Source organism: Triplophysa rosa, linkage group LG12, assembly GCF_024868665.1.
Source record: "Triplophysa rosa linkage group LG12, Trosa_1v2, whole genome shotgun sequence".
NCBI classification, from domain to species: Eukaryota; Metazoa; Chordata; class Actinopteri; order Cypriniformes; family Nemacheilidae; genus Triplophysa; species Triplophysa rosa.
This window is the reverse complement of record NC_079901.1, coordinates 941,350-956,600: the sequence shown is the minus strand read 5'-3', so window position 1 is coordinate 956,600 and position 15,251 is coordinate 941,350. Positions and strand designations below refer to the sequence as shown.

Sequence of the window (15,251 nt, the reverse complement as noted above, 5' to 3'; positions counted from 1 at the left end):
TGTGTGATTGTTAGGGTTGGGGGGGGTTAGGGGTAGGGAATATGATATACAGTTTGTACAGTAGAAAAACCATTGCGTCTATGGAATGTCCCCATAAAACATGGAAACCCAACATGTGTGTGTGTGTGCGGCCCTCACAACAGTTGGTCACATTGTGTCTACACTCAGCAGTGCTGGTGTCTTGTGTTCGGCCCCGGTCAGGCTTGAGTAACTGATTTAACCTTTAAAACACTGAAGTCTCCTCACTGCCCATGAATCCTGACATCTCTATTGTTCTCATTCACACACCTGCAGAAGAGAGAGAGAGAGAGAGAGAGAGAGAGAGAAATGGGGGGGGCATCTTTACGCTGAAGATCAACAAGTTGTGACTTTTGAGCTCAGCTGTAATCTCACTGTAAACATCTTCATGATTTCTGTGTTATATCCGCTGGAAACACTTGCTGTCAGTGACGGGTTCTTCATCTCATTGGATTATTTTGCAGGGTCGCTCAGTCATAAAACCAAACCCTTGTCATCTTCGTGTGACGTTCAGTATTGTTGCACTTGCGTTTTGTTTTTCTTTTGCTGTCACACCTCACAGAGGAAAAAGTGTCCCTGCCCGCTGGCCTCGGGCAGAACTGCGGGCGTTCTGTTAAACGGAAGCAAGCGGTGACAGGATTCAGTCCTGTAAGCATCTGCAGTGATTCTCTCAGCGGAGAGTGTTTGTTTGGCACGGTTAACTAAAGCCACCACGCTTTCCTCAACATCACCAGCCGCTTCTGTTTTTTTTGGCCCCAGCTGGACCGCAGGCGGCCCCGCGCGGGGTGGATCCTACCGAAACAGCCTGCCAACGCAAGCAACGTGCCAACTTCCCGTGAACCGCGGCCAAAAACATCAGCCAGCGTGATTGGGTGCCGTTGAGAGCGGCTGTAATGAGAGCTGCTAAGCACTAGCGTGTTGCGTGACTAGCCGTCTCTCTCCTCATCGGGCCTGTCCAGGCTCATACACCGGAGGGCAAGAATGGAAAACCAAAGCGAGACGTTCAATAGAAAACATGTTGCGCGGGCCGTATATTGAGAAGTAATTCAAGACGGTTGACCTTTGTGTGTTCTTTCTTTCTGTTTTGCATTAGGTTTCCCTCTCGCTCTCTCGTCAACCAATCCCGATGTTTCTCGTATGCTGGAATCGTGCTATTGTAGCGTGTCTGCGTAACTCCCTGCGGTGTTTCTATGAATAATGATCAGACCTCATGAGGAATTTCTGTGAATATATTCCAGGGTGCTGGAAATCTCCCTCTTTTATTTCTTGTTTAATATAGAGGCGGAGGAGATGATACGGCGCTGTGAACATGTGATTAGACCCTCAATGTTGCCGTGTTAAACCAGCGCGGACTGTTGTACACCTCCCTTAATCCTCACAGAGAGCTGACGTGCGCAGTCCCGCGTGGATCAAACATGCTGATGGGAATAGAAATTCATTTGGAACTTCATTATGATGGGCACATTTTTTGACATCCACAGAGTGTCCAAACATTCAAGCTTTTAATCTCTCAATATCAAACCCCATCTCACCTCTCATCGCTAGTCTCATCCTGCCTCGTCTCCTTTATCTTTCTTTTCTCATTTATTTAGTCTTCTTGTCTCATCTTTTTCCAGCTTCTCTTCACTGTTGATCATATTGTGGTTAGACACGAGAGCAATCAGAAGAGCACGTGTCACGTGTCTCTCAGAGCCGTGGATTATATTTCACTTTGAGATCTTCTGATCAATAGAGCATTAATCCATAACAGCTGTGTGTGTGTGTGTTACAGTGAGGGAGCAGGTGTGTCAAGCCGCTAATAGCAAAAATGTCAATATTGTGTATGTGTGTGTGGTGAGGAAGTGTCTCTCTCTCTCTGCCAATCTGTTCGTTGTCTACATGTAAATTGTTTATATCCGTTCAGGCTTTTGCTGGCATGAATAATTTGTAGCTTTATAAATATTTGACTTTACACCATTCATTAATATGCACAGATGATGACCCCAACCGCATCACGAAGACATCTGGAAAATCTATCTTCTCATTTTCCGACAAACTTCTGACACGGCAAACACACTCGAGCACACTCACACAAGCACCCTTCATAGTGCATTAGTGGCAATGGCAGGAGCCAGCTGATAGGATATCCGCTGTCCTGGTGTCGCGAACGCGCGCTCTCCACCCCCTCTCTGTCTGTTTTTTGACCTTTCTCTCACAGACAGATTTTCAATCACGGGTATTGGCTGCCAAAGGCTCACACACACACACACACACACACACACACACACGCTGAGAGTGAACCTGCGCAGATGATGTAAGCAGAAATCACATGTATGTTGACGTGTGTGTTTCAGGTAACATCTAGATCAGTGCAGTACAGAAGGTGTGTGCCCTCTGTGCCAGCGATGGGGCGGCGTGAACTGACCCTTGACCTCCTGCTGCTGCTGCTGGTGTCACACATGGAGGCTGTGAGCTTTCCAGAAGACAACATCCCTCTGGACGTGGTGGACAGACACTGTAAGACCCACTGTACTAATGCACTTTAGCATTCTCATTATTCACACGTGGGACTATGAATAGGTCAGGGCAGTAAGTAAGTAAGTCTAAAGACTAGGTGAACTGGTTGAATTTAGTTTTTTTAGTATCATTTGCTGTGGTGCATTAAAGGGCGTCTCCGAAACAGCTGCGGCATGGGAACAGTTCGACAGCAATTCAGTTTTCTGATCAATTCTCCACATTCTGTGAATTGCAAAACAGTTGAATGTCTCTATTGAAGGACCTTCAGAATACATATCAATATTGTGTTGTGTTTAAAATCCATCCAGTGTTTCAGACAATCTGATGATTCTCAAGTGTGGAGACGTCGCATTAGTTTAGAAACGCCCCATGCATGCTGACAGGGCAGCCGGTGTAATATTCATCACTTTAGCAGGCCAGTTTAACATGCGCTTGCTCTCGTCGATCAATAGAGATGCGGATCTGTGCTGACGTTAACACTGAATAACGGCCGGCGTGATTGTTCTGCAGATGCACGACAGTACCCGGTGTTCCGCGGACGCCCCTCTGCCAACGAATCTCAGCACAGACTGGACTTTCAGCTGATGACCCGGATACACGATACGCTCTTCATCGCCGGCAGGTATGACAGCGCTGAAACAAAACTGTGTGACTCCACTGTGTGAGGCCTTTCATGAAAACGGTTTTCTTTCTGTCGCAGGGATCAGGTTTATCTAGTGAGTCTGAGAGAATCCTACAGGAACGAGATCATCCCGTACAGGGTGGGTTCACATCATATCACTTTACGACTAAAATGCTCTCGATATAACCACGTGTCGTAACCGGGCGTGACGCAGTAAATCTTTGCTCTTCCGTGTTCATTCCAGTTTTACGCCAGCTGCCACTAGGTGTCGCGTCATGCCCGCCCACTGTTTATTCATTGGTCAGAATATAAAAACATGATACAATATTTAGATGGCAATTGCGTCTATGATTGGTGTTTTTTGTGAAATGGATCGGTATTGTGTTTCATGTGAGTGTGTTTGTGTGATGTCACAGAAGCTGACGTGGCGCTCCGGACAGGCCGACAGAGAGACGTGCGCCATGAAAGGCAAACACAGAGTGAGTCTTGAGCATAAATCAAGCATTCGAGCGCTGTTTACCGTACACAAGCGAGCATAAAACTCACTGTTCAATCTCCTCGCAGGACGAGTGCCATAATTTCATTAAAGTCCTGGTTCCGAGAAATGATGATCTGGTGTTCATATGTGGGACAAATGGTTTCAACCCCATGTGCCGTTACTACAGGGTAGGTCACCGTGCTTATAAGAGGTTTGTCTCTCTCTCTTTCACTGTGACTCATGTCGCACGTCCTTGTGTTGTCTGGAACTGTTTAAGCTAATAAGTAACTTGTTAATAATAAGGAAGTCTCACGTGATTGGGAGCGGTTTTACAGTGCACTTAAGATAAAAAGGCTCAGTATCTCTCTCTCTCTTTATTTCTGTCACGTATTCAGTTGGACAACCTGGAGTTTGATGGTGAGGAGATCAGCGGCTTGGCCCGATGCCCGTTTGATGCCAAGCAGACGAACGTTGCGCTGTTTGCCGGTATGAGAGCTGTCAGGATAATGAGGAGGATGATGAATAACTTTGCCATGAATTTTAAAGGTTTCGGATAAAATTAAGGCTCCAATGAGAGGCGAGACTGATGTTACACATAAATCAGCGAGAGAGCGTTCTGTCCTCACACCAACTCTGATACTGCACAACCCGCTGTGAAGTAGTACACATGCCACAGCTCTTCACTTTATATAGCACATATATCCTAGTTTGTCATCTCTACACTTTTGTCAAATTGTTCATTCTTAGTTGGAAAAATGCGCCTCACAATAGTGTTACTGTGATTTCTGCAACTTTGACGTACAACGAGGATGTGAGTGTTTAGGATTTTAGGTGGTGCTGTTGATCTTGTTATGAACATTTCACGTGTTGGCATCAGTTGTGACTTGTGTTTAAGGTCACCTACATTTATGTGTTGTAGATGGCAAGCTGTACTCGGCTACGGTTGCTGACTTCCTGGCGAGCGACGCTGTCATTTATCGTAGTATGGGAGACGGTTCTGCTCTGCGCACCATTAAATACGACTCCAAGTGGTTAAAAGGTAAAAACACGTCTTGTATATGTGCAGCAGACATTTAAACTATACCCAAAAAAGCGAGCTGGATGTGAGAGAGCAGAAAATGGCCTGTTGAACAATCTAGGTCAATACTGCACAAGCCGGCTTCACTTAGCCAACAAAAACGCGTGGAAATTTAAGTGTGAGGTCAGTGGTGGAGACGCTAATGCTCGTGTCCTCTTTTTCTTAGAGCCGCATTTCCTGCACGCTGTGCATTATGGGGATTACGTCTACTTCTTCTTCAGAGAAATCGCAGCTGAACACAACAACTTGGGAAAAGTACGACTCGCACCACACTGAGCACAACAACAGGATGTTAAGTGGTGAAATCTGATGAGAATACTACTGTATTGATGTGCGCTATTAATGTACCCTGGTGTGTGCATGGTACAGGTTCTGTAATGGTAAATTTCAAGCAGAAATGTACACAAGTACCATAGAAATTTGTTGGAATGGCTGAACAAAGAACACATTATCAGCATTTTTCACATGTGAACTGCTAGTTGTGCTCATACTGTAAATGTTGTGCTCAAAGGCTTTGATTCAGAGATGAGCATTTAACCTTGAGGCATCATGTATCTCTCATTTGCCTCAGGTCTTGCTTTAAATTTGACCATACATCGAGTGTTTTCAACCACAGGCTACTGAATATTTAAGTGGAGTAAAGATTGCAGTAAACACCTGCGTTGTGAGAAGGTTTTACAGTAGTGAATTATTAATCGGCGCTTACATTGCGCTAATTCAAGCCCTTCAGCAGACTACAGAGGAAGTTTCTGCCGTATATTTGGAGAGAGAGAGAGGAGCGCAATGTATTATTTAGAGTGTTTCTCGCTCTCTGCAGGCGGTTTACTCCAGAGTGGCTCGGATCTGTAAAAATGACATGGGAGGGTCTCAACGGGTGCTGGAGAAACACTGGACGTCTTTTGTCAAGGCCCGTCTGAACTGTTCCGTTCCCGGAGAGTCGTTTTTCTACTTCGACGTTCTCCAGGCCATCACGGACATCATCGACATTAACGGAGTGTCGTCCGTGGTTGGAGTTTTCACCACCCAGTTGAACAGGTGAAGCTTTTGAAAAATCTCTCTAGAAAATCTCCTCATGAAAACATACAGCATCATCTGAGACCGCTGTTTGTGGTTCATTCAGTATCCCAGGCTCGGCTGTGTGCGCCTTCTCCATGGACGACATCGAAAGTGTCTTCCGTGGCCGATTCAAGGAGCAAAAGACGGCCGACTCAGTATGGACTCCTTATCCTGAGGAGAAGCTGCCGAAGCCCAGGTTAGTGTGCGCCCGCCGCTGGTGCGTGACGGGCTAATCATTCTGAGATGAATTATTAACGGCTGATAATTGAACATGCTGCATATTTAACCTGCGTGTGCGGTGGCCATATGGAGACTGGTGTAGATTTACAGGCTTGTGGCACGTGACTTCTTGTCCTCTTTTCCTCAAACGGAATTTTTCTGTGCATGTGTGTTCAGACCCGGGTGCTGCGCGGGACACGCTTCAGCTGAGTCTTACAAAACCTCCATCGAGTTTCCAGACGAGACCCTTCAGTTCATCAAGTCACACCCACTCATGGACGCCTCGGTCCCCTCCATCAGAGACGAACCGTGGTTCACCAAAACAAGAGTCAGGTACGGGCGCAGGGCCTCAAAGCTCTGAAGGTTTTAAATGCAATCTCCCATCTTGTGCTGGGTTACGGGTCTGGGTCCCCTGTTGAAAAAACCAGCATATGCTGGGTTAGGTATGTTTTGATGCTGGTTTGATCATCTTAAACCAGCATCAAAACATACCAAACCAGCATATACTGTTTTTTTCAACAGGGTCAAGAGAAACCCATAATATTGCTGTAATAAAGTTCAATAGAAGGGAAGGAAGGAGGCGGGAACCGGCGAACATTAACAAACTTTAATCAAAATAAACAAACAATAATCCAAGAATAAAAGACCGGCAGCCACCTCACGGTCGACTGCCGGCCACACAAACATAAACAAACTTAACAGTTTCCGGGCCCGGGTCCTCTCTCTCAATGGTCCGGTCGCTCGTCCTCTTATGCTCCCGAGCTCCCCCTTGAGGCATGCGGGGACCGGCGGTCGCACAGCTGACACTCGTTGCCACTTACGCCGCCGGCCCCGCCTTACCCGCCCCACGGCTCTCGCCCCGCCTTCCTCGCTACAATTGCATTCTACACTCAAATGATGCAGTTCATGATACGTTTGATCAGAGGACTCGAATGTTTACTTTTGTGCCATGTCAAATCTGGGTTGAATTGATCAGAACTATATCAACACTATAAGATAAAAGGATTGCAGTGTTTGTTTCACGGTTTAAACACGTCTGAAGTCTTCATGGATGTGTCCCATTTCAGCATGTTTATGTAGTCTTGTATCAGACAAGTTTTATTTTCAAACTCTCAGATGTTTTTCCCTCATGTCTGTAGGTACAGACTCACGGCGCTCGCCGTCGACAACACTGCAGGACCCCATAAGAACTACACCGTGGTGTTTATTGGCTCGGAGGCCGGCATCGTGCTAAAAGTTCTGGCCAAGACGTCCCTGCTGTCTCTAAATGACAGCGTTCTGCTGGAGGAGATTGACGTCTTCAACCAAGCCAAGTATGTTCTCACCCTATCATGATCTCAAACTTCACTCTCATTTACAGTTGGCTAACGGTGGGAAACTTATTTGTAGAAGTAAGAATCGGTTGATAAACCTCACAGTTTTTGAGATTAGATGGGGTTTGAACTGCTGATTTGTTTCTGAAGAAACCACTGACTGACAGGTAGATCTGATAACGTGTGATTATTTATTCTTTACGCTCTCTCACTTTCTGCTCTGCTTCTCTCCCAGGTGTTTATCCAGCAATGAGGACGACCGGAGAATTCTGTCTTTCCACCTGGATAAAGACTCGCACACGCTGTACGTGGCCTTTTCCAGCTGTGTGGTCAGGATTCCTCTGAGCCGCTGCGAGCGCCACACGTCCTGTCAGAAGTGAGTCCTCTCTACACGTCACAGTGTGTGTGTGTGTAACCTACAGGCCGCCCGGTCGGTTGTGAGGTAATTTAGAGTGTTGATAAAGGTTTGTTTTGTTTCGCAGGTCCTGCATTGCTTCAAGAGACCCATACTGCGGATGGACGTCTCATGGAGCCTGTGAGCGCATTTCTGCAGCTACACAGTAAGTACTTGTAAAGTATTGAAATGGCATCAGACAAAAGAATATAAAACACAGCTGTTAAAGCGGCAGTCGGTAACATTTGCCGCTATATTAACATCATCTCTGTTTGAAGGCTACATGAGAATATCTAATCATATTTGTATCAGCATACTTTAAAACCGATGCCTTTGTCTCTCTCTCTTTGTCTTTCAGAAGTGGTTATGAGCAAGATGTTGAATTCGGCAACACCGCACACCTCGGTGACTGTCACGGTGAGCTCGTCGACGCGTCTCCTTTCAGAAACAGCATTAGCTAGTAGTTCTCACATCAGTAACCCCGTCACACTCGCAACTGAGGAAAATTAACACAAACATCAAACTAATTCCATGTGTGTGTCTGACACTAAACACATGCAAGCATACATAGAAACACAGAAACACACACCTGCTTTAAAGTAACGCTTGAAAACCAGAGGAAAACCAACACACACTTTTATTTGGTAGCTTAATCAAAACAGCCTTTTATGATTTCAGACTTTTATTTCATGCTGATTTCCTGTTCCTTTAATTCCTTCAGAATTTTTGGCCACTACATCAGCGCCAGATTTCAAATCATATGGCGACCCAACCTCTGGTTAGTTTCCTGTACTGAGTTCAGCATTCTCTGATTCTTCCTCTCTTTTCTTCCTCACCGCTGCCACCTATCAGAAACAGCATCTCTTCATCACAGCATCATCGTCATCTTTAGGAAAGGCTCCCAATCTCTCCACAGCCCATCATCTTATTCGTTCATTCTGTCTCTTTCTTCTTGCATGGATACATGCTGTCTCTGCCTTAGCATCTCCCTGGACTGTGTTGTCGTGTCCTGAATCGACTAGAATTAAGTCTTCATCCTTTCCCCCTCTCAGGCTCTGTACAGCCATTACACACCCTCGTGATGCTCCAAAGCATCAGGGTCAGTCTTCAAAGGCTGAATAATTGTCACTGAATGAATCGTACAAACTTGACTCCGTATGCACTAACCCCCGAGCGTTTCGATTCACCCGTCATGCGCAACGGTTCTTAACACTTTGTTTGTCGCTACAGACATGGAGTTGGCGACCTCGTCGGTCAGTGTGCCCGCGACCTCTGAACCCATACAATCACCCCAAACCATCCCCACTCAGACCACCCAACTCCTTGGCTCACGGAAATTTGTGCTCCACGATGACCCAGCCACTTCACATTCTGTTGAGCCTTTCCCAGGTGTGCTGGAGGGTAAGGCCTTGACCGGAGCTCTTTGCGCTGCTGCATGGAATTGTGGGTCATAGCTGCTATTAGTGCGTCTAATCATCTGCGACTGTGTATGTGTCTCTGATAGCAGCCCATTGCTCAACAGAATTGCGTGATAAGCAATTTTGCAGTCAGTCACACTACATTAGCAAAGTTGAGAGCACCAGATCCTCCTAGAGGAGTGCACAAAACCTTTTTAGAAAGCATATTGAGATGACGCAAGCGGCTATACTCAGATTCCATCAGCGTTGAAAGCTTTTGTTTAATTTTCCATACTCTTATTGTCTGTTATGTTACTATGATTTGCTTCTCATCTTATATTTTATGTTTATTTTGCTTCAATGGATTTTTTTGTCTGAAAATGTTCAGCTATATCTTGTTTCCATTTACACTTTTCATTTACCTTCTTTCTCCACCCATTCTTTTGGGTTTTAGGAAAGGCCTTGCCACTAAGCAACACTTCTCGTGCAACATTTACTCATCGACTAACTTTTCCGAATGTCTCAGAATACTAATCGAACTCACCCTCGGGTACTAGACATAGACAGCGGGCTTACAACCACAAAATACTAACTCACCTGATACCCCAACTCGTCTGCAGTAAAATCTTTCCCCACACCCTCTGTACTAATGCAAATACAAATCCTCAGGATACTGGGATGCTTAAGCTCTTGCTAACTAGTTGCTCCTATTTTTGCAAATAACAGCTCTATGCTTTGAGTCACTGTAAATGGTTGAATACCTTTGGGGGGGAAAGGACCCTCCTGCCCTAACATAGCTGCCGTGTGACCAAGTGTGCAAATGCATGTTAACGTGTTGTTTGGCCATCTGTGTTTGCAGGTGTGTGGGAAATACAGGCAGGCGAATCTAACCAGTTGGTCCACATGAACATCCTCATCACCTGTGTGTTCGGTGCCTTTCTGTTGGGTGCATTCATCGCCGGTATGGTCGTTTACTGCTATAGGGATGCCTTCCTGCGTGCTCCACGTAAGATGCCGAAAGATACCGAGTCAGCCCAGTCCTGCGCTGATTCCACTGGCAGCTTTGCCAAGCTCAACGGTCTGTTCGACAGTCCCGTCAAAGAGTACCAACCCAATATAGATTCTCCCAAACTCTACACCAACCTGCTGAGCAATGGGAGGGAAGCGCCAACCACTGGAGACACCAAGACAATGCTCCTGAGTGGACAGCCGCCGGAACTGGCAGCACTGCCTACGCCTGAGTCCACACCCGTGTTGCAACAGAAGAGCCTTCCGCCAATAACGAACCAGTGGGAGAGAGCACACGGAAAGCTGAGCGGCTGCCGCAAAGATGTGCCACCCAAAAGCCCACAATACTACCCCTCCAGTCCACCCCCCCACTGCGCCATTCCCAGCGCCGTGGTGCTTCCCAATGCAACCCATGAGAGCAGGGCCTCTTTCAGTACCCCCGAAGGCCATCAAGCTGAGAAAAAAGTCCAGAATAGCGATCAGCACGGGTCCAAATCGGGACGCAAAGACCAGCGGCGGACCGTTGACGCCAGGAACACGCTAAACGACCTCTTGAAGCACCTGAACGAGGGCAACCCCAATCTCATGGTGGAGATGCCCAAGTCCCGCCAGCACCTGATGTTGGAACCCATTGTGAGCCCGACAGAAATTCCCCCCAAAGTCCCAAGCCGAGAGGCCTCGTTGTACTCTCCCTCTTCTTCATTACCCAGAAATAGCCCGACCAAGAGACTGGACGTGCCGACCACGCCGACTTCGCCCACAGGTCAGATGGGAACTCTTGAGAGACAGCGGTATTACCGCAACTCTTCCCAGCGACACTCTATATCCTCACCACCCAAAGGACTGCACTCACCAAGTGGGACAATTGTGTCCCGACAGCCCAGCCTGAATAGAGGCGGGTACATGCCCCCAACCCCTACCCCTCCTACCAGACTAGACTCTCACGGGGTGCCAATGGCTATGGCACCCTCCGTGTCCCGGCAAAACAGCTACAGTGGTCACGGATCTTTACCTCGAACCTCCATTAAACGGACAGTGTCGTTAAAGCCCGACGTTCCCCCCAAACCCAATGGCTTTGCGCCGCAGACTGCACAAATGAGGCCTGTGAACAAATATAGCTACTGAGATGCTCGGTGGGATTTTACTCCATGAACGGACAGTGGAAGTAAAAGCGTTTGGCCTGCAGAGCTATGACGTGCCTGTCTTGGGTTTCCCTCAAAGGTAAAAGAATGGCTGGTCAGACCTTCTGCTTCAAGTATTTCGCTTAGTTCCCAATGACACTGTGCCCATACGGACAGGTGACGTATTCTGATCTTTAAGGCGGCAGGGACGCCTGAGGTCATAGGCGATCGGGCACCCCGTGCACTGTTCTCCCAGTCAATGTGAAGTGTGAAAACACAGGAAACATGGCTGCATCTGTCAAACTGCTTGCGAAACAGGACGTTTCTTCAGAAGACAGATGGAATGAAAGGGATGTATCGTGTGTTGTGTGTTTGAGTTTGACTAGTCTCTGGGGCTAACCAGTATGCATTAATTGTCCATGTTGGTTCAGTAAATGGAGAGCAAGCTTGAGTGTATTAACATCTGATGTTAATTTATCATTTCTGCGTGCAAAAGAAATGTCCAGGGCTACTACACCTGGGCAACTGATTTCAAAACTCACAAGGGGCAAAGTGCCCTTCACATTTGTGCTGCTAAGTGTAGACGAGATGTTTGACAGACTCCAGATCCATGCAGCCGTTTGGCAGGTCAAGCGGTGTCAAGCTTTTAAACCCGTGGGCTCAGCACAGGATCACGTCGGTCAAATGTACGATGTTCCCTTTGGTCACTGTTAGACGCAGAAAAACGCACCAAATCCTCTAGTGTCATGAAGTCGTCGTTCAGCTCTGACATGAGACAGATTATTGATCGACCTCTCTGCTTTCTTAATATGACAGTCACGCCTGTTGCACCCATGAAGTTCTGTCTAATTAATGAAAGACAACAACCAGTTATTATTGAGGCTAAAACTAAAAAAAAAACACACATTCTTTATTCTCAACACCACAGGCTCGTTTCTATTGAATTTAGCATTTGTCCAGGTGTTGAGCTTGTTTTCATGAATTAAAACCTCAGTTTCGTCCAAAACAAAAACAGTAACCATATAATCGCTGCAGTACCTACCAGTGTGTCCTGCAGAGTCGTGCCAGCGAGCGTTCTTGAACAAACTCACACTTAAATAGTTGTGTTTTTACAGGGCAATTTTACCGAGATCAGTGTATTTGTGTGCCTTATTAAAGTCATGAGCAGCTGGCTTGGTTTTGGACGTTTAATCACAAATGATCTTTGAGCGAAGAATGCAACCAAATATTTAATATCAGGGGGACCAAAGGTTAAAAAGATTCTGTCATTTCAAAAGCCACTCATCTGTATGTTTGGGTGGAGGGAGCACTTCACAACTGTACAATGGTGTTATTTCAATGAACTGGGCTTCTTTAGAGAGGGAAATAAATAGAAACAAAGGTTCTAATAATGTATTGCCACTTATGCGTATCTGGAAGGTGCTAATTTGTGATAATGAGATGCCATGTAATGAATGTATTATGCTCCTAAAATTTACAGCGGCTGATTTTCAGCGTACATTATTCCTCCACATTTCACAGCAGTCGAATCGAGAAGATCATCTACGATTAGAGACTCGCAGTTTGTTTTTCATTACTTGAGGATTTCGGTATATTGAGATGAAGGTTGCCCCTGTTTGTTTACATGGTCTGTATTGAAGCGGTTGAGCGGACTGATGCTGATGCTTCATCACCTTCTAAACATCAGATTTATTAAAGAAGTTGATCCTGTGCTCTGGTTCAAGTTGTCCTGTGTTGAGCTGCCTTGTAAATTGCAATATGAACCTGCCATGTGAGTTCAAGCCTTCGCGTTCAGTTGATACTCTGTGTGTAAAGAAAGCAGGCCGGTCTACCATTGAGTTTCGATACTGTGCAAACATTGGCAATTGGACAACAGCTTTTTCTTTTTTTTACAGAATATTTTAATGTGTAGATATTGTAAAGCTGTACTGTGAAAGTGTAAATAATTACAGTCATTGTTTAAGAATATTTTTGTTGACTTTTTTTAACACGGCATGTATAGTTGAAATAAAATATTACTGCACAGAAGCACTTTTTTTCCTCAATGTGGTGTTACATACTGAATGGAAAGTGATCAGGGTTTACTACAGCCATTATGCTCCAATCCAGATTATTTTCTTCCCTGAAACATAGAAAAGCTCTTAAAGTGATAGTTCACCCAAAAATGAAAATTCTGTCATCATTTACTCACCCTCTTGTCATTTCAAACCTGTATGACTTTCTTTCTTCCGCAGAACACAAAACAAGATGTTTTGAAGAACGTTGTTAACTGGCCCCCATTGACTTGCTTTGGTTTTGTGTCCATACAATAGAAGTGAATGGGGTCCAGTGCTGTTTGGTTACCAACTTTCATCAAAACATCTCGTTTTGTGTTCTGCGGTAGAAAGAACGTCATCCAGATTTGAAATGACAAGAGGGTGAGTCAATGATGACAGAATTTTCAATTTTGGGTGCAACCACGTTAAGATCTTTAGTTTTCCACTTATTTTTCTATTACAGACAATTAACTGTTGGGCATCTGAATGAAAGGTAAATAGAAAAATGTATAGATAACAACGATAATGATATTTTAGCATTAGAAATACTACTGCGAAGTACTTAAACATACTGCTGGATTAACCATAACAGAGAAAATGATTGGTAAAATCACTAATCATGCAGCTGTGGCACAAACCTTACATTGAGTGCTGCTGCTCTTAATACATTTCATCTCTGTGTTATAGCGCTTGGATGTCATTTATCATCAGATGTATATCAGTGGGCCGTGCACATGCTTTGACATGTTGTGTAGTTGTGTGTGTGTGTGGGTGTTCAGCTCCAGTTGTGCTCAATCTCGCCCCCTTTTATCCTCCAGTCATTACATGACCGTGTCTAAAATAAAGACACAAAAAACAAAAATAAAATCTCAGTTGCATTTGGAGTCAACCGCGTCAGCCCTGTTACCATTTCACCCCAATAATAATAACAAGTGGTAATCCTGGTTTATTGAGCATTAACTGTGAACAGCGCCAGCATGTGACTTTAATCATGTGTTAAGTTAACATGAACGGAGATGAATAAATGCTGTAGAAGTATGGGTCACTGTTAGTTCATGTTAGGTCATGTTGCATTACAATCAGATTTTGTTTGTTAACAATCAGTTAAAGTATTTCCAGATAAGTGAATAATAGCAAAAAAGACCCAAACGATTCCTTTATACTTTTTTCTTTAAAGCGTTTGGACTTTTGTCCGCAGTTGAACGCAGATTCCTGCCATACATGCTGAGACAGTCCCTCTGGATACAGAACCTGTGAGCTGAAACCCAAAACTGCATGACTGAAGCTTCACAGATGAGAGAGCGAGCACACGTGGTATTTTTAGCCTCTTGTTTTGAAATCTCTGTGGAGGAGAAGCCATTCCACATCTGATTGGGAAAACCTCCAAAGTCATTTGTAAGCTGAGCGCCCAACATCTGGTCCACTGGCTCTGACTACACACAGCGATACGTCATACACTCATAGAGATGTTCTCTAGAATTTCACTGGAGCTCCAGACAGACACGTCTAAACGGGTCTATTCAAGAATTTACCATTGCATTTGATGAGAGTTTGGATTGGAGGACATTCTGTAAACTTCATTCTGCAAAAGCTGGTTTAACCATGGTTTAACTACTAACCATACTATATAACTTGTTTTATTTATATCACAACTGATTCTTGATGCACTTGGAAGTACTGGGGGTCTGGGGGTGAGTAAATTAACAGCAATTTCATCAATATAAAATACAATTAAAAAGACACTATCCCTTTTTAAGTAATTAAATATCCTGAATAGGTATATACTGGATGCAATATTTGTGTGCATGCTTTAATATATGGCCTGTAAGTAACAGCAACAAAAACAGTATAAAAGGAACAACATTCCTTAAATAAAAGGAAATACAAAATAACAGTAGAAATTATGATATGGGAAAAAACTGGCCCGCATCCTATTTATACTTTTGGAATCTGGCCCTCAAAGAAAAGTAGTTGAAGACCCCTGCTCTACACTAGTGACCACCTCTCAAGATACC

The 15,251-nt window shown here is 45.0% G+C and overlaps 1 protein-coding gene across 9 annotated transcripts in view; it reads left to right on the top strand.

Moving 5' to 3' along the window:
• sema6dl (sema domain, transmembrane domain (TM), and cytoplasmic domain, (semaphorin) 6D, like) overlaps window positions 1–13,228 on the top strand; it is a 106,565-nt gene extending 93,337 nt beyond the window's left edge. For 5 of the 9 annotated variants that reach the window (XM_057348746.1, XM_057348747.1, XM_057348748.1 and 2 more), the window contains 18 exons: window positions 2,352–2,514; window positions 3,025–3,136; window positions 3,215–3,275; window positions 3,553–3,615; window positions 3,701–3,802; window positions 4,010–4,100; window positions 4,534–4,653; window positions 4,859–4,947; window positions 5,510–5,727; window positions 5,813–5,944; window positions 6,145–6,300; window positions 7,107–7,280; window positions 7,516–7,656; window positions 7,763–7,840; window positions 8,033–8,091; window positions 8,396–8,452; window positions 8,905–9,075; window positions 9,931–13,228. In XM_057348746.1, the coding sequence (XP_057204729.1) occupies window positions 2,403–2,514; window positions 3,025–3,136; window positions 3,215–3,275; window positions 3,553–3,615; window positions 3,701–3,802; window positions 4,010–4,100; window positions 4,534–4,653; window positions 4,859–4,947; window positions 5,510–5,727; window positions 5,813–5,944; window positions 6,145–6,300; window positions 7,107–7,280; window positions 7,516–7,656; window positions 7,763–7,840; window positions 8,033–8,091; window positions 8,396–8,452; window positions 8,905–9,075; window positions 9,931–11,204 (3,210 nt within the window). In that variant the 5' untranslated portion in view covers window positions 2,352–2,402 and the 3' untranslated portion in view covers window positions 11,205–13,228. The remainder of the gene's footprint in view (window positions 1–2,351; window positions 2,515–3,024; window positions 3,137–3,214; window positions 3,276–3,552; window positions 3,616–3,700; window positions 3,803–4,009; window positions 4,101–4,533; window positions 4,654–4,858; window positions 4,948–5,509; window positions 5,728–5,812; window positions 5,945–6,144; window positions 6,301–7,106; window positions 7,281–7,515; window positions 7,657–7,762; window positions 7,841–8,032; window positions 8,092–8,395; window positions 8,453–8,904; window positions 9,076–9,930) is intronic. The other 4 variants (XM_057348749.1, XM_057348750.1, XM_057348751.1 and 1 more) reach the window with 4 other exon arrangements.
• Window positions 13,229–15,251: the final 2,023 nt, after the last annotated feature.